The sequence below is a fragment of the Dicentrarchus labrax genome, unplaced genomic scaffold (genome assembly GCF_905237075.1).
Source record: "Dicentrarchus labrax unplaced genomic scaffold, dlabrax2021, whole genome shotgun sequence".
NCBI classification, from domain to species: domain Eukaryota; kingdom Metazoa; phylum Chordata; class Actinopteri; family Moronidae; genus Dicentrarchus; species Dicentrarchus labrax.
In genome coordinates, this window is record NW_026136715.1 from 1668143 (window position 1) to 1686760 (window position 18618).

Below are 18618 nucleotides of genomic sequence, written 5' to 3' on the forward strand. Positions count from 1 at the left end.
CCCAAACCGACCTTCTGGACGTTGCTCATTGTCTGCTTAAGGACCCCTGAACCTAGTTCATGGTGGATTAGTCTAGATATTGGGATTTGTAGGTATGCCTGTCAATTAGAGCATCAGACTCGAGTATTTTGTTGTCTAATGTGGTTGTGAACTGTCTCTAGAACTCACTATCGCCATCTTTCAAGGACGTCTGCTACAAGTGGGCTTGGGGACATGAGCAAGATTGTTGAGTTGGACAGGGCTCAGCACTTGCACACTTCCCAGGACCATGTATAAACGGACTCCCTGGAAGTTTGCGGAAGTCTACTCTCACCTAGTTGTTGCACCTTTTTCAAGGCGTTTTAGTATAGAAATGGAGATTTGTAGTTAAGCGTGTCAACTCCTCCAGAGGGCGCTGTTCGTGAAGCCTGGATAGCTCAGTCGGTAGAGCATCAGACTTTTAATCTGAGGGTCCAGGGTTCAAGTCCCTGTTCAGGTGAGTAGTTTGTTATATAATATTGTTGTGAAGTGTCCTGTTGCACTTGCAGTCATCAATGTTCATGGTGACTTGCATGTATGTGGAGCTGACTGGCCAGATTATCTATGTTACCCTCAGAAGTCTTCGAGGCTACATTTCCACGTAGACACATATTTGCGTTGTTGATGACCAAATCGCAGACCACTAATATGATTGAGATGTGTCTTTATCTTTCCCCATTGCATTGGGATTGTGAAAATAAAAGATTGCGAGCGGTCTGGAATAGTCTTCACCCCAAACCGACCTTCTGGACGTTGCTCATTGTCTGCTTAAGGACCCCTGAACCTAGTTCATGGTGGATTAGTCTAGATATTGGGATTTGTAGGTATGCCTGTCAATTAGAGCATCAGACTCGAGTATTTTGTTGTCTAATGTGGTTGTGAACTGTCTCTAGAACTCACTATCGCCATCTTTCAAGGACGTCTGCTACAAGTGGGCTTGGGGACATGAGCAAGATTGTTGAGTTGGACAGGGCTCAGCACTTGCACACTTCCCAGGACCATGTATAAACGGACTCCCTGGAAGTTTGCGGAAGTCTACTCTCACCTAGTTGTTGCACCTTTTTCAAGGCGTTTTAGTATAGAAATGGAGATTTGTAGTTAAGCGTGTCAACTCCTCCAGAGGGCGCTATTCATGAAGCCTGGATAGCTCAGTCGGTAGAGCATCAGACTTTTAATCTGAGGGTCCAGGGTTCAAGTCCCTGTTCAGGCGAGTAGTTTGTTGTATAATATGGTTGTGAAGTGTCCTGTTGCACTTGCAGTCATCAATGTTCATGGTGACTTGCATGTATGTGGAGCTGACTGGCCAGATTATCTATGTTACCCTCAGAAGTCTTCGAGGCTACATTTCCACGTAGACACATATTTGCGTTGTTGATGACCAAATCGCATACCACTAATATGATTGAGATGTGTCTTTATCTTTCCCCATTGCATTGGGATTGTGAAAATAAAAGATTGCGAGCGGTCTGGAATAGTCTTCACCCCAAACCGGCCTTCTGGACGTTGCTCATTGTCTGCTTAAGGACCCCTGAACCTAGTTCATGGTGGATTAGTCTAGATATTGGGATTTGTAGGTATGCCTGTCAATTAGAGCATCAGACTCGAGTATTTTGTTGTCTAATTTGGTTGTGAACTGTCTCTAGAACTCACTACGCCATCTTTCAAGGACGTCTGCTACAAGTGGGCTTGGGGACATGAGCAAGATTGTTGAGTTGGACAGGGCTCAGCACTTGCACACTTCCCAGGACCATGTATAAACGGACTCCCTGGAAGTTTGCGGAAGTCTACTCTCACCTAGTTGTTGCACCTTTTTCAAGGCGTTTTAGTATAGAAATGGAGATTTGTAGTTAAGCGTGTCAACTCCTCCAGAGGGCGCTGTTCGTGAAGCCTGGATAGCTCAGTCGGTAGAGCATCAGACTTTTAATCTGAGGGTCCAGGGTTCAAGTCCCTGTTCAGGCGAGTAGTTTGTTGTATAATATGGTTGTGAAGTGTCCTGTTGCACTTGCAGGCATCAATGTTCATGGTGACTTGCATGTATGTGGAGCTGACTGGCCAGATTATCTATGTTACCCTCAGAACTCTTCGAGGCTACATTTCCACGTAGACACATATTTGCGTTGTTGATGACCAAATCGCATACCACTAATATGATTGAGATGTGTCTTTATCTTTCCCCATTGCATTGGGATTGTGAAAATAAAAGATTGCGAGCGGTCTGGAATAGTCTTCGCCCCAAACCGACCTTCTGGACGTTGCTCATTGTCTGCTTAAGGACCCCTGAACCTAGTTCATGGTGGATTAGTCTAGATATTGGGATTTGTAGGTATGCCTGTCAATTAGAGCATCAGACTCGAGTATTTTGTTGTCTAATGTGGTTGTGAACTGTCTCTAGAACTCACTATCGCCATCTTTCAAGGACGTCTGCTACAAGTGGGCTTGGGGACATGAGCAAGATTGTTGAGTTGGACAGGGCTCAGCACTTGCACACTTCCCAGGACCATGTATAAACGGACTCCCTGGAAGTTTGCGGAAGTCTACTCTCACCTAGTTGTTGCACCTTTTTCAAGGCGTTTTAGTATAGAAATGGAGATTTGTAGTTAAGCGTGTCAACTCCTCCAGAGGGCGCTGTTCGTGAAGCCTGGATAGCTCAGTCGGTAGAGCATCAGACTTTTAATCTGAGGGTCCAGGGTTCAAGTCCCTGTTCAGGCGAGTAGTTTGTTGTATAATATGGTTGTGAAGTGTCCTGTTGCACTTGCAGGCATCAATGTTCATGGTGACTTGCATGTATGTGGAGCTGACTGGCCAGATTATCTATGTTACCCTCAGAAGTCTTCGAGGCTACATTTCCACGTAGACACATATTTGCGTTGTTGATGACCAAATCGCAGACCACTAATATGATTGAGATGTGTCTTTATCTTTCCCCATTGCATTGGGATTGTGAAAATAAAAGATTGCGAGCGGTCTGGAATAGTCTTCGCCCCAAACCGACCTTCTGGACGTTGCTCATTGTCTGCTTAAGGACCCCTGAACCTAGTTCATGGTGGATTAGTCTAGATATTGGGATTTGTAGGTATGCCTGTCAATTAGAGCATCAGACTCGAGTATTTTGTTGTCTAATGTGGTTGTGAACTGTCTCTAGAACTCACTATCGCCATCTTTCAAGGACGTCTGCTACAAGTGGGCTTGGGGACATGAGCAAGATTGTTGAGTTGGACAGGGCTCAGCACTTGCACACTTCCCAGGACCATGTATAAACGGACTCCCTGGAAGTTTGCGGAAGTCTACTCTCACCTAGTTGTTGCACCTTTTTCAAGGCGTTTTAGTATAGAAATGGAGATTTGTAGTTAAGCGTGTCAACTCCTCCAGAGGGCGCTGTTCGTGAAGCCTGGATAGCTCAGTCGGTAGAGCATCAGACTTTTAATCTGAGGGTCCAGGGTTCAAGTCCCTGTTCAGGCGAGTAGTTTGTTGTATAATATGGTTGTGAAGTGTCCTGTTGCACTTGCAGGCATCAATGTTCATGGTGACTTGCATGTATGTGGAGCTGAGTGGCCACATTATGTATGTTACCCTCAGAAGTCTTCGAGGCTACATTTCCACGTAGACACATATTTGCGTTGTTGATGACCAAATCGCAGACCACTAATATGATTGACATGTGTCTTTATCTTTTCCCATTGCATTGGGATTGTGAAAATAAAAGATTGCGAGCAGTCTGGAATAGTCTTCGCCCCAAACCGACCTTCTGGACGTTGCTCATTGTCTGCTTAAGGACCCCTGAACCTAGTTCATGGTGGATTAGTCTAGATATTGGGATTTGTAGGTATGCCTGTCAATTAGAGCATCAGACTCGAGTACTTTGTTGTCTAATGTGGTTGTGAACTGTCTCTAGAACTCACTATCGCCATCTTTCAAGGACGTCTGCTACAAGTGGGCTTGGGGACATGAGCAAGATTGTTGAGTTGGACAGGGCTCAGCACTTGCACACTTCCCAGGACCATGTGTAAACGGACTCCCTGGAAGTTTGCGGAAGTCTACTCTCACCTAGTTGTTGCACCTTTTTCAAGGCGTTTTAGTATAGAATTGGAGATTTGTAGTTAAGGGTGTCAACTCCTCCAGAGGGCGCTGTTCGTGAAGCCTGGATAGCTCAGTCGGTAGAGCATCAGACTTTTAATCTGAGGGTCCAGGGTTCAAGTCCCTGTTCAGGCGAGTAGTTTGTTGTATAATATGGTTGTGAAGTCTCCTGTTGCCCTTGTAGTCATCACCTTTCATGTTGACCAAATTGCAAACCAGAAATATAATTGTCGAATGTGGTTGTGAACTGTCTTACATTTGCTTATTGTCTGCTTAAGGACAGTATATTTCTCCTTTTAATTTCCTTGCTTATTTTTTCTAATGTATTTCACCCTCAGTTATGACTCCAACATGGACGACAGCAGAGATAACAAGAAGAACCGTTTCTCAAACACAATGGCCTTCATGGAGGAGTATCTCAACAATGTTCTGAATGAAGAGTTGCCCTTCCACAATGAGGAGAAAAACAAACTCACCTACGAGGTCTGTCCCTAATCTTCTACTTTTTTTGCAACTTTTCCTGTCTTTCAGTGTTCTTCCTTTCTCATTTGATCACATTGTTTTTCCTTTTCTTTCTCCAGGTGGTGAGTTTGGCCAGACATTTAATCTACTTTGGTTTCTACAGTTTCTTCGAGCTTCTCAGACTCACCAGAACCCTGTTGGGCATCATCGACTGTAGACCCAATCCTGGATACACCGGGCTCTTATTCCATGATGATCTATCAGGTACTTTTTTCTGGTTACTTTCACGTAAAATTACAAATACAGTTCCATGACTTTGATCAGTCTTAATGACTATTAAATCTTCTGTCCGCCTTGTTTTTTTACTGTGTTTCGATCAGTAACTTACTGCTGTGCTGAGATTTTGGTTGAAGACTTTAATTATTAATGATTGGGCTATCACTGCTTAAAGGGGCCATGATTGTTGCATTATCAGTTCTGGACAGTTTAAAAAATTGCCAAATGGAGACTTCCTTCTTCGGATGTCAGACCAAAATGCCTCTGGATGCAATTGGACAGATTGCATCCAGAGGATCCAATCAGAGCAGGGAAATGTGTGATATAGCGTGGTTTGTTAATTAACCTTATCAAAGTCGGAAGTACAACAAACATACTTATCAACAAAAGCTTTAAGTGCAATTGTTTATTCTCCTTTTAGAGAAAATATCGTCCAGATCATTTAATACTGACAGAAACAGTTCCACATCAGCGGCAGCCATCTTGGTTGTTTACAAAAATGCCTCACAGGCCAATAAGGTTGCGCTCCTCTGTAAAAACCTGCCCCATATAAGTTTCCACGTTGTGTTAATTAAGTGATGGACGCTGTTTTCTTTTCAAGTCTAATGCTGTATGGTAATGATAATGACTGTTTGCTATTTTCTTTTCAGGGAAGAATGTGAAGCGCTCCATACATGGGGTGGGTCAGATGATGTCCACCATGGTCCTCAACAGGAAGCTGTCAATATTTGGAGGTCCAGGAGCCAGAGGGACGGAGCTGGGGCCAGGACTTGTGCTTGAAGGACAGAGAGGCAGTAAAGATAGTATAGACAAGATGGACCTGACAGTGATGGACACCAAGCTGAAGATACTGGAGATATTACAGGTAACAAATATAACACAAATATATACTCAGTGGCCACTTCATTAGGTAAAGTTATTCAAGCCTATATCTTTTAGCATTGAGGTCACAGTTAGTGATGGCAAACAATTTAATGCTTCTCCCTGCCTGTGGCCATTGTCTGCACTTCATATCAGCGGCTAATGGGCTAACAAGGCTACAGTCAGCTACTACACTGCAAGTACACTGCAACTCAGTATACGCCTGTTATCATCATAAATGTGTAGGTGAAGCAAATATTTCCTCCTAAGAAAACCAGTCATTCGCTAAATTCTACAAACTGTGAAAACTCAATTTTAAATTTCATTTCAGTGGTACCACGCTGTTTTGTTTTGATTTCTTCAAATTGTGTTATGCTAATTAAATAAAGTTAGCTCATAAGCTAAAACTAATGCTAGGTCACATTCTAGCTAACTAACGCTATTGAGATTACCGTAAAACTTAATAATAGCCCGGGCCTTTATTTGCTTAAATCACTGAACTCCCCCTGCCTTTATTTGGGACAGGCGTCTATTTGGGACAGGCCTTTAATTCCTTTAGCACAAAACTAAACAAGACTGTAACTGCTGCATCTCATGAGTTTTTGTTCAACTAACAAGATGATTATGATGTTTCAGAGGTTTTTTTTCCTTCTCTCTTGTTTACCGTGTTACTGGTAATTCAGAACGAATTAACGTTATTATTATTAACTTTTGCTGTTGATCGTTTTTTGTAAAATATAGTGAACAATTGAATTGTGGAGAATCTATAACTGATCTAACGATGTCCATTATGTACATACTGACAGAAGTTTAAACATTTATATTCGTGTAGGAGATTGAGACAACTTAAAACTCACTCAAGCAGGCGACCTGGTGGGTTTTAAGAGGTTTTATACATCGAGATAATTTCTATAAAATCCAGGCCTCTATTGGAGACCTGCGTTTATTTGTCAAAACGTGTATCCACACCAGGCTTTTAAAGGAGACCTGCGTCTATTAGGGACCCTGCTTTTATTGGAAGTTTTACGGTAGATTAGAATTTTTGATGCTAGCAAGGGAGCCCGCTAGCTAACTACCGTCAGCTTGCAAGTGAGAGTTATGGTAAAAACTGTAGAATTTGAATTTCTACATGATTAATGTGCTAGTTTCTAGTTAGCTACCAGGCTAACATTTGTTTTCTACCTTAGTAATGTCTCCATTGTTGATAATATAAACTAATACATTTGCTAGCATGCTATATTAAGATTATTCACCTTGTTACTATACTAGCTCCTTGATTGAAAGCTTTATTTCATACATTATGCTGATTGCTATAATGTCTAAACTATGATTCACTGTGTGGATCTGAAAACTGATACTGTTAATGGATGGATGTTTAATTATTATTATTTTAATGTGAAACAGTTTCTTGTATTCATGCTAACTCTGCTCCTCATCAGTTCATCCTGAACGTTCGTCTGGACTACCGCATCTCCTTCCTGCTGTCTGTGTTTAAGAAGGAGTTTGTGGACGTTTATCCGATGGCTGACGCTGACGCGACCACCAACATGGAGCATGCAGGTACAAACACACAGAGCCAATGGAAACACACACCTCTCAGTCTGGTTTTATGAGTTGTATCACTCAAAAGTTTTTTTTTACTGTAGAGGATTACGGCTTCGTAAAAATTTTATTTTAGTTCTGAGTTTAAAGGAAAAAGATCATCCTGAGGTTAAACTCATAACTCAAATAAAATGTTCACGTGTCTGTAATCCTTTTCAGGAGTTTTTAATTCAACACACATAAATTGAATATAAATGTGTAACAATTTGCTGTTGAGTTCAATTGTCCCTCCTTCCTTTAGCCTGTGTTTTGAGTTTTAAATAATTTCCATTTATGCCGTTTTTGGGCGGTTATATTCCATCATTGGTTTTATATGCAGAAAAGTTCAACGATACTTTTACCTGATAAGATAAAGGACTCTTTTCCAGAATATAATTACTATCTTATTATATTGTATTTTTAAAATGTATATCTACGTGGTAAAGGTGTGTGTTGTTACTTCTCTCAATGCTTCCAGATGTCCCAGTCAGCAGGGAAACAACAGGTAGAACCCTCTAAAATAATAATAGAAAACTCTAAAATATTTCATTTTAGAGTGATAACTTGAGAAACCTCGAGGCAGTGTTTATGATACATGTTTTATTTCCATTGAACACTTATTGATAAAGGTATTGTGTTCTTGCAGCCTGCAACAGTTGTCTAAGTCTGCTGTTTGTATTTATTGCTGTAATGTTCTTATGCTGCCTTCTTGGTCAGATCTCTTTGGAAAAAGAGAGTTTAATCTCAACGATACTAAAGGACGCTTTTCCAGAATATAAATACTATCTGATATTTTAATAATGTACATGTTTGTAGTAAAGGTGTGAGTTGTTACTTCTCTCAATGCTTCCAGACGTCCCAGTCAACGGGGAAACAACAGGTAGAACCTGGAAAACTCTAAAATATTTCATTTTAGAGTGATAACTTGAGAAAGCTCGAGGCAGTGTTTATTTTACATGTTTTATATCCCTTTTTCCATTGAATACTTATTGATATAAACATTTTAAAGTTATCTGAATGTGCTCCCTGTGTTTGCTATCACTGCAACCAGTGTGTGTGTATGTGAATAACCCCCAAAACTCAGAATTCTGACTTAAAAAAAAAAATTAACTCAGAATTTGCTGCTAAATTTACTTGTATAATACTGTACAATCTTACAAATTGTACCTGATGTATCATAACTGGATACTGTCAGCATTATTTTGTTGTATTTTAAATAGGTATTGTGTTCTTGCAGTGTGCGACAGTTGTTGCCCTCTTGGTCACATCTCTATGGAAAACAATACTAAAGGACCTTTCCAAAAAATAAATACTATCTGGTATTTTAAAAATTTACATGTGGGTGGTAAAGGTGTGATTTGTTACTTCTCTCAATGCTTCCAGACGTCCCTGTCAACGGGGAAACAACAGGTAGAACCTGGAAAACTGAAAAAAATATTTCATTTTAGAGTGATAACTTGAGAAATCTGATAGCAGTGTTTACACTACATGTTTTATTTTCCCCATTTTCCATTTAATATTTGTTAATATATACATTTCAAAGTGATCCAAATGTGCTTGCTGTCACTGCAACAAGTGTGTGTGTACGTGAATCTCAAACCAATTGAAATTTAGTTGTATAATACTGTACAATCTTACAAATCTGTCTGCATTCTTTTATTGTATTTTAACTAGGTACTGTGTTCTTGCAGTGTGTGACAGTTGTCTTAGTCTGCTGTTTGTATTTATTGCTGTAATGTTCTTGTGCTGTCCTCATGGTCAGATCTCTTTGAAAAAAGAGAGTTTAATCTCAACGATACTAAAGGACCCTTTTCCAGAATATAAATACTATCTGATATTTTAAAAATGTACATGTAGGTATTAAAAGTGTGGGCTGTTACTTCTCTCAATGCCTCCAGATGTCCCCGTCAACGGGGAAACGACAGGTAGAACCTGAAAAACTCTAAAATATTTCATTTTAGACTGGTAACTTAAAACCTTGAGGCAGTGTTTATGCTACATGTTTTATTTCCATTGAATACTTATTGATATAAACATTTTAAAGTGATCTAAATGTGCTTCCTGTGTTTGCGATCACCGCAACCAGTGTGTGTGTAAGTGAATAATCCCGAAACTCAGAATTCTGACTTAAAAAAATGTAAACTCAGAATTTGCTGCTGAATTCAGTTGTATAATACTGTACAATCTTACTGTATAGCTCATTATCTAATTGTTGTTTTTATGTTCATTGTGTTAACTTTATTTTAGATTTAGGAAAATCGTACATGATGTATTATATCCAGATACTATCTGCACTCTTTTATTGCATTTTAGCTAGATATTATGTTCTTGCAGTGTGCGACAGTTGTCTTAGTCTGCTGTTTGTATTTATTGCTGTAGTGTTCAATGCTGCCCTCTTGGTCAGATCTCTATGGAAAAGAATACTAAAGGACCTTTCCAGAATATAAATACTATCTGATAACTTGAGAAATCTGATAGCCGTGTTTACACTACATATTGTATTTTCCCCATTTTCCATTTATTATTTGTTAATATATACATTTCAAAGTTATCCAAATGTGCTTGCTGTCACTGCAGCGTGTGTCTGTGTACGTGAATAATCTCAAAGCAAATGACCTTCCTGTAACTTCTGTGTTTGTCCCTCCTCAGCTGCCATCAACTTGCAGCACATTGGAGAGCAGGCAGAGGCTATGTTTGGAGTCGGGTATGTAATTCTGAACATGGACATGTTGCATATGTAAAGACATCTAAACATACATATTTATTCACAAGGTTTTACTCATAAATCACTACTGAACCATATTATAGTGTTCCCACCCGTCCTGGGAAATCTGGAAATTGATTCAAATGACAAGAAGCACATATATGTTGATGTTAGATATTGTGTCTGTGTGTGTGTGTGTGTGTGTGTGTGTGTGTGTGTGTGTGTGTGTGTGTGTGTGCATACAGTAAGGGGAACAGTATCCTGGAGGTGGATGATGAAGGCGGTCGTATGTTCCTACGGGTGCTGATCCACCTCACCATGCACCACTACCCTCCTCTGGTGTCTGGCGCCCTGCAGCTGCTCTTCAGACACTTCAGCCAGAGACAGGAAGTGCTGCACACCTTCAAACAGGTGCACACACACAGAATTAAAAGCATACACACTGTTAGGGTGAGAAATTACTCAACCGTAAGCCAAAAGCCAATATATTTTCCTAAAAGTCTGAATAATCAAACTAAAGTGCTTTACAATAAATCAAACATTAAGGATACACATTAATACGTAATATCAGTAATTATGTCTGTACATGATTCATACTGTCTGAAGGTAACATCGCTGTTGATTGCAATCTGTCTTTATCTGTATCCAGACTACATGCAAAATTGTAAAATTAAAAGATCGATGGAGAAGTCTGCACCCCAAATGGAATTTGTGGATGTTTGCACGTACTCTGCTTCAGGGCCCATGCACTTATTTCCTGGTGTATTTGTACAGAACTTGGGATTTTGAGTTAAACCTGTTATTTTCTCCAGAGGATGCCCTTTGTGAAGCCTAGATAGCTCAGTTGGTAGAGCATCAGCCTTTTAATCTGAGGGTCCAGGATTCAAGTCCCTGTTCAGGCAGTGTGTTTATGGTGCAATCTGCATCACATTTACATAAACTGAAGACACTGTATATTAAAAAATTCAGGCTGTACTCTAATACTCCTTTCCGATAAAGACTTTTGATTGACTTCTGTAGAGAATGTCAAGACAACCTCGGCACTGAGAGAATTCGACTAAACCAACCTTTGTTTATGGAAGTACAGTGACAAACTTAATGCCGTACAATTCAAGCCGTGGAACACTTGGAACACACTTCGATGACTGGGATGCATTTTTTCTGAAAGCTCAGATACATCTGTTTTTGTGCCTAATAATACAGAAATATTCAAAAACCAAACAAATATAGATATCAATGTTCACAGTGGAAAAAGAGTGAAACAAAATTGGTGAACCGGGCCTTAAGAAAGACAATAAAGAAATACTAAAATAAATACTCTAAATTGCACTTTTACTTTCTTTTTGTGTTACAAACTTTTTCTTACTTTGACAGTGATCAGAACATGGCTGCTTAGAGTAGATACATTTCCTGTATTCTAATTGCAACAGCACAGCATCCACACTGAAAGGTTGGCATAAAACTGAAAGTAGTAACATGATACAGACTTTGGACACAGGCCAGGTCTTTCGCCCTGGTTCCTTCAATAAAAAGCCAGCGAGATTTTGAATTGTTGCAGAAACCCAGCTCCATGGTGAACAACAATTTAGCAAGATAATCTTCACAAATGAACAGACTTTTATAATTTTTTTAATTAAGCAGATCTCCAGAGGTAAAGCGCTTACATTAGGTTATAAACGAACCACACCAAGGGTGCATTGACTTCAGCTTCACCATCACTAAACTTCCAACTTGTAATTAAGTCTTGTACTTAAAATCTACAAGTTGTAAAGTTTGAGTTAGAAAAGTTTGAAAGAGCGCAATATAAACACAAGGAAGTAAAGAAGGCGGGCAAGTGAGTAGATAAGTCTACCGAAAACCTCTGTAGTGTCATTTAGCCACTTTTTAGCAACCGCCTTTTTTAAAGAAATAACCTAAAAGCTTCAAGATTGATGTATTTTATGTCAGTAAATAAAAGGTAAAAGAGCTTAAGTGTGTGTAAACCGATAACAAACCTTATTTCACACATCTAACCAAAAACCCATTCAAAAAACTTCTTTGAGGAGAGGGAACCGGTGGTGCTAAAATGCAAACTTTCTGGTTTTAGGACTCATTCCTGCAGCACTCTATATCAGGATCACTTCTCTTGTGAAGCCTTTATCCAGTTTATGTAAAGTGTGTTGTTTATTTAGGTCTTATTCAATATGATTCTGATTCTGAACAGTCATATTATTTGAATGAGAAATTGAGCTAAATAGATTTAGGCTGCCATAAATAGTTATTTCAGAAAAAACAAGGTATTTGGTTTTGGACGCCCTAGTGTCAGCTAATTTTTGAGCGTTATGACTACAACTGCTGTAGGTTTGGGGCTTGATAACATTTGATTGAATCTGCTCATCAATTTTGAATAATTTTGAATGAAGACTCACCAACCCACTGTTAGCAGGACACTCATGGTTTACTTAGGTTAATCCTCCAAATGTTTCGCTGTGTGTCTGCAGGTCCAGTTGCTGATCTCAGCTCAGGACGTGGAGAACTACAAGCTGATCAAGGCAGATCTGGATCGCCTCCGAACATTGGTGGAGAAATCTGAACTGTGGGTGGAGAAGAAGAGCTCGGGTGGAGGGGATGGGAAGAAAGACAAGAAAGACAAGAAGGAGAAAGGAGAGGTGAGGAGCCAAAATTAGATTATTTTCATATTAAGCATTAATATTGAAAAGGTAAAATAACTGTTTAATGTACGTGGAGTTTGAGGAGCTTGTGGAGATTCCCAAGATGTGGTTAGAAAATAAGTTCAGAAGTCAAAACATCCTGTATTTAGGCAGCAAAACAATTTTAAACCAATGAAAATGAAGCTTTACAAGCCTTAATTAAGGAGTCAAACAGAGTTGACATTTAGGAATTTATTCCCTTTCTTATAGCCACCTTCTTTTTTTTCTCCATACCCTGATGAACGCTTGTGTAGGCTAAAAAATGCTGGTTTTCTCGGATGACTTAGTCATCTAATTAACACATTTGTATTCACCCAAACATGAAAATGTTTCTGTTCCTGCCACAATTAACATTACTTGGTCATATCAAGATTCTTAAAATTGGACACATAATAAAACGTTTTTTGAAGTTATTAGTTCAAGGAAAAAAGAAGATGAGAAGATGGTGAATAGTGCAGAATCGTCAGCATACAGCTTTAGAGTGAAAGAGTTCATATGGGGTGATAAGGTCAATGATTATGGCCTAACTCCCAAAGACTTCCATTCTTTTCCAGAACTAGGTGTGTATTTCTTGTGTAGATGGCTGAGTGACATTTCAAGCATGTCTAAATAACAATATGAGAACTGTTTATAATATCTAACAAACAAACTAAAGCCACTACTACACCAGCACAAGAACCACTGTCTTGGTAGAAGATTAACAATTATTAATAATCAGAATATTACTCATGAAACTAAACTACTAAACGGCGACTAAAACTAACTTTTTGAACTTGTTTGTACTGTTGAAATGCTGGTGTTGGGCTTGCTGGTGTCTCAGGTGCAACTACATTGTCTTGGTTCAGATTTGGCTTGGAACTTTTGATGCATGTCACGGCTCTCTCTCTCTCTCTCTCCGTTTATTGTTTCTTTCCCATGTGAAATAAAGCTTGTCATACATGTTATACACACTTATACTGCATATAAAACAATTAAAACAACAAACAAACAGTTGGGTTCTGGCAAACGCTAACCTGATAATCAGACTGAACTGCCATTTTATTTGACTATATGATTCAGTCTAGGATTGTGTTCAGTGACGTATCCGTTGACGTAGCGGTTGCTAAGAACAGTTGACTTAATGTTTTCCACAAACATTAGGAAGGAGGAAAGGAAGCTATTTTGAATGAAGATGACTTCCCAAACTGTAGTTTTTTAAGTAACCTCAAATGTGTTTAGTTAAAATTTAGTCAAATAACTTTCTGTGTAGCTACCAGGGTCCACATGACGTACATTACTTCATTTGTCCATGTCTGTGACGCTCTGCTGAAATCAATGTGCAAAATTGACCATTACGTTTATTTATTTATTGTAACACGCTACTTACTTTTACCTTATTAATTTATTAGTTTGATTGAAGTGTGTATAATGTAGTACCATACCCAGAGAGAACTGCATATGCTGTCTTACCCTCTGCATCCTGCAGGGGGCATCAGAGGACATGACACCCAAGAAGGAGAAACTGGAGAAGGGCAACGAGAACTACCAGAACGTCAAAGAGGTGAGAACTCTCATCAGTTTGTTTCCCTTCAGGTAGCATTCTGATTTTGTTTATTTTTCCATCTCAGCTCTGCTGTATCTGCAGTGCGCTTCCCAGAAATCACCTGTCAATCAATCAATGTGGGCGGGGCTGTGATGTCTTTTATTTTATTTATGTGGTGCTCTTGTCTTTGTCTCTTCAGCAATGTTGGCTTTCACTGCTCAGCATAATTTCATTTGTTTTATCTTGATACTCTGAATAACATCATCTGCCAAATGGAAATAAAGATGAAAATTAAAGGATAGGATCAAATTTCATGCCTTCACAGTATGTACACACTGAAGGAGTTATCAGTGTGTGCAATCATTCCTTGTGCTTATACTGGCTCTGAAGCAATCACGTTTACACTGTGAGAGACAAAAGGACACAATCCACAGTCCTCCTTTTCTATCAAATTACACTCTAAAGTTGAGCCAATCAAAATTATTGTTGCCTCTTGTTGTGTCTGATTTGGCTTCAAAGTGTTCAGTTTGCCATTGTGTCCAATCTCCAAGTCCAGATTGTCTTGTATTTCCTTTATCTTTTGAAGGGAAAAATAAAAATGTCTGTGTTGAATCATAAGGCTTGCCAGCATATCATGGAAACTGCCAACATTGTTTATCAAAAGTGATTTTCATACCATCCATTTTTATAACCAAATCAACTAAATACACCAGACTAACGCCAAACTGGACACTTCAAAACGGTACTCACCAAACTGATGGGTGACATCACAATAGGTTCACAGTTGCTTGGAGAATGAAAACCATGTTACAGACGCGCAATCACAGAGCCACCCCTGGTGGAATCAAGGTGTAAATGCTCTCAACTCTTAAAGCAGGCTGTTCTGTGATGGTACAAAATCGTCTGTCTTTTAGTCTTATGTCTTTAACACATCCTCAGGTTGCCGTCTTGCCAGAAAAGATAAAAAAGACTCATTCAGACAATACATAACCTATGTGGCATCAAAAGTAACAGTAAACACAAGTTACGATATGCCAAAATGCCATTTTGATCAAACAGTTCAAATTTTTTTATTCAATTATTTTAAAACCTTTTATGCTTAAATGGTGTTCTATAATGTGTTAAAATGTTGTGGATTCAGACCTTTAACTGAAATACAATAAAACGAGTTTTTGAAAATATATTATTCCTCTCTCTTTGTTTTTAAAATATGTCATTTTGTTTGAAGTCATATTGGTTTTCTCACATTTTAAATAACGTTTGGATACTTTTATTTTAACTTTGTACAATAACTTTATACTAAATCTATCAACCCTCTGACTTCTGGAGTATTGAATAAAGACAGGATTTATTCATTCTTTATGAGTAGTTTTTTTGTATGTCTTATTTCTGTGCTGCGTTTTTCAAAAAAAAATACCTTGTGCAGACTCAACAATCAACATTGTGGCACCAGATCAGAAGTCAGTCAGTTAGAGGAGATTATAAGAGGAGAAACACACCGTTTTGTCTCTTTTCAAGGGACAAAATACACAAGTAAGAGACACCTGAAAGGCTCTCAGTGGAATTTGAAGACGTGCGGATCACAAAGCCAAACCGCATCGCAGATAAAACGTTATAAAGCCGTACCCGGTGGAATTTCAGGCTTAGACAGAGTTGCTTTAAAATAATTAAGATGTGGATTCTCGCATCACTCCCAAATGTTATTTTACATCACCTATCTTAAGTTTGCTCTGTGATTACTGTTAAACCAGTTCTTTACACTGTAATTTACTACTGCCCTTTCTTTGTATCATCAGCAAAATACATTTTAACATTTTGGAAACCCGACAAATATGATTTAAAATATGTAAAAAACGAAACTCTGAGCCATGGGGAACCCCACAAGTAACATTCAGTGAATATTTGAATTGATTTTTATCCTCCTGATACCTGTTGCTACCTACATGTATCTCCACACAGTAAGTAATGTATGGGCAGATTTTTAATAATTAATAATGATGAAATCTTATATTCTATATATATATATACGTTTTAGCATTGCAATAGACATATATGTATGAATTAATTCACTTTTTATTGCTTTTTAAAATAGAAGATTTAAACAGAACAAAGACATCAGAGACAGAAATAATAAAATAATATGATAATAAATAATTTATTAAAAAAATACATAAATATAAACACAGGGTAAGCTTTGGCTTATTATGTTGCTATCACTCACGTATCATTGTGACAATAATGTACATTGTAAATATAATTATCACTGCTGAGTGACAACCAGATCTTTTATATTTATCTTTATATCAGTTTAACACAAACATTATTTCAGTTTCACCATCATTTATCACGTTTAATTTGTCCATTGGGAAGTTAAGTGGCGAGTAAAATATACTCATGTTAGCCAGTATGCTCTTTCCTTGAGGGACAATTAATGTTAAGAATAGATTAATTAAACAGCTTTCATCAACACATCACAATCAGAGGAGTGATTTTCTTAACTTTATTTAACTCTCTATCACTCCTCTCTTCTCCTTTGTAGATCCTGGAGAGGTTGAATAAGATGTGCAGCACTGGTGTTTGGAAGAAGCAGCAGAGGTTGTTGAAGAACATGGGAGCTCACAAAGTCATGCTGGACCTGCTGCAGGTGTCCTACGACCAGGTGAGACTGGACACCGCCAAAATAAAAGCATTCTAACAGATTCTCTTTGTACAAAAGCTCCTGACCCTTTCGGACTCTGGTCTGTTAACTGGACTTTGAAAAGAGACGTTGAGCTCAGCTTCATTTGTGTCTCTCGCTCTCTCTCTCTCTCTCTCTCTCTCTCTCTCTCTCTCTCTCTCTGTCTGTCTCTCTCTCTCTCTCTGTCTGTCTGTTTACAGAACGATGTGAAGATGCAGGAGATCATCAGGTACACTCACCTGTTCCTACAGAAGTTCTGTACGGGGAACCAGGAGAACCAGGCTCTGCTGCACAAGAACCTCAGTCTCTTCCTCAACCCCGGGGTACGCTGCTTCCATAACTCATCAATCTGCAGAAAAATATTATTTTGTTTCAGTTAATCATTGCTTACACACACACACACACACACACACATACACACAGACACACACACACACACACACACACACACACACACACACACTAGCGCCTCCCACAGGCTGCAGTGTTCATTAGAGACACAACAGTGTTTGACAAACAACATCCTGATGATTTATTTATTCTTACAGTCTCACCAACAGTGGAACTAACGATGTAAAGGTCATGGAGTCATTAAGATCTAAAGGGTTCATCCTCTGGGGAGCAGGAATATAAACGTCCCACTGCTTCCCCCTCTATTTGTGACATTTCAGGAGCTAAATAACTGTTTCATTCATAAAACATCAGAACAGATGTTGCATTTTGACCTTTCCCTCTTCCGTGTGCAGCTGCTGGAGGCAGAGACAGTGCAGCACATCTTCAGTAACAACTACCAGCTGTGCAGCGAGATCTCCGAGAGCGTCCTGCAGCACTTCATCCACTGTCTGGCCACGCACGGCCGCCACGTTCAGTACCTCAACTTCCTCCACACCATCATCAAGGCCGAGGGCAAGTACGTCAAGAAGTGTCAGGACATGATCATGACGGAGGTGAGGACGAGGACAAGACGCGTCACTTTTTCTCAGAATGCTTCAGGATGTCGATGTAACACTGTTGTCTCCCTGCAGTTAACCAACTCCGGCGAGGACGTTGTCGTCTTTTACAATGACAAGGCCTCCTTCAACGTCATGCTGGGGCTGATGGCGGAGAGCAGGGAGGGGGTCGGCGAGAACAGCCCGCTCAGGTAACCATGGCAACTCTGTACCCTCAGTGAAAATTAGCGGTGGAAGATGCATTCAGATACTTAAAGGTTATATATGCTAAATTCCCCTGCCACAGTGGGTGCTACGTCCCACCAGACTCCACTGACAAAACTAGTAATTTTAGATAGTAGATAAAACACACTTCAAAATGGACAGAATCAAACTAAAACCCGTAATTCACACAGATATAAAAGTATTTGTGAAAGCATAAAATGATGTTAATCCTTGTCAAAGTTTGGTTTGGTGGAAATAAATCCTTAACTTTCAGTCGCTCTACTCAGCTGCAACTCACATCTGAAATTCACTTAAATGTGTAGATATGTATTAACAGTCAACATAAATTAGATAGATAGATAGCTAGATAGCTAGATAGATAGATAGATAGATAGATAGATAGATAGATAGATAGATAGATAGATAGATACTTTATTCATCCCCAAGGGGAAATTCACAATTGAATATTTAAGTAAGTTATTGACTTTGTTCCTTATGTTCAAACAGCAAAACAAGTTTTTTTTCTGTCACTTCTCAGTTCCAGAGATCTTTGTACATCCTGCTGTTTGTTGGATTTTTTTTTACAGGTTGTAGACAAT

At 39.1% G+C, this 18618-nt stretch overlaps 1 protein-coding gene and 7 non-coding genes across 10 annotated transcripts in view; all 8 read left to right on the forward strand.

The window, feature by feature from the left end:
* itpr3 (inositol 1,4,5-trisphosphate receptor, type 3) overlaps positions 1 to 18618 on the forward strand; it is a 101422-nt gene that overhangs the window by 65878 nt on the left and 16926 nt on the right. For 2 of the 3 annotated variants that reach the window (XM_051426547.1, XM_051426548.1), the window contains exons 21-32: positions 4431 to 4575; positions 4674 to 4818; positions 5481 to 5695; positions 7131 to 7251; positions 9922 to 9976; positions 10222 to 10387; positions 12457 to 12624; positions 14132 to 14206; positions 16728 to 16847; positions 17066 to 17188; positions 17612 to 17812; positions 17891 to 18006. In XM_051426547.1, coding sequence (XP_051282507.1) covers positions 4431 to 4575; positions 4674 to 4818; positions 5481 to 5695; positions 7131 to 7251; positions 9922 to 9976; positions 10222 to 10387; positions 12457 to 12624; positions 14132 to 14206; positions 16728 to 16847; positions 17066 to 17188; positions 17612 to 17812; positions 17891 to 18006 — 1650 coding nt within the window. The remainder of the gene's footprint in view (positions 1 to 4430; positions 4576 to 4673; positions 4819 to 5480; positions 5696 to 7130; positions 7252 to 9921; positions 9977 to 10221; positions 10388 to 12456; positions 12625 to 14131; positions 14207 to 16727; positions 16848 to 17065; positions 17189 to 17611; positions 17813 to 17890; positions 18007 to 18618) is intronic. The other variant, XM_051426549.1, reaches the window with a different exon arrangement.
* trnak-uuu (transfer RNA lysine (anticodon UUU)) lies at positions 406 to 478 on the forward strand. The gene has a single exon. It is a non-coding gene; the product is annotated as a tRNA-Lys (tRNA).
* On the forward strand, positions 1156 to 1228 carry trnak-uuu (transfer RNA lysine (anticodon UUU)). The gene has a single exon. It is a non-coding gene; the product is annotated as a tRNA-Lys (tRNA).
* On the forward strand, positions 1905 to 1977 carry trnak-uuu (transfer RNA lysine (anticodon UUU)). Its single transcript has one exon. It is a non-coding gene; the product is annotated as a tRNA-Lys (tRNA).
* Positions 2655 to 2727, forward strand: trnak-uuu (transfer RNA lysine (anticodon UUU)). Its single transcript has one exon. It is a non-coding gene; the product is annotated as a tRNA-Lys (tRNA).
* Positions 3405 to 3477, forward strand: trnak-uuu (transfer RNA lysine (anticodon UUU)). The gene has a single exon. It is a non-coding gene; the product is annotated as a tRNA-Lys (tRNA).
* Positions 4155 to 4227, forward strand: trnak-uuu (transfer RNA lysine (anticodon UUU)). The gene has a single exon. It is a non-coding gene; the product is annotated as a tRNA-Lys (tRNA).
* Positions 10806 to 10878, forward strand: trnak-uuu (transfer RNA lysine (anticodon UUU)). The gene has a single exon. It is a non-coding gene; the product is annotated as a tRNA-Lys (tRNA).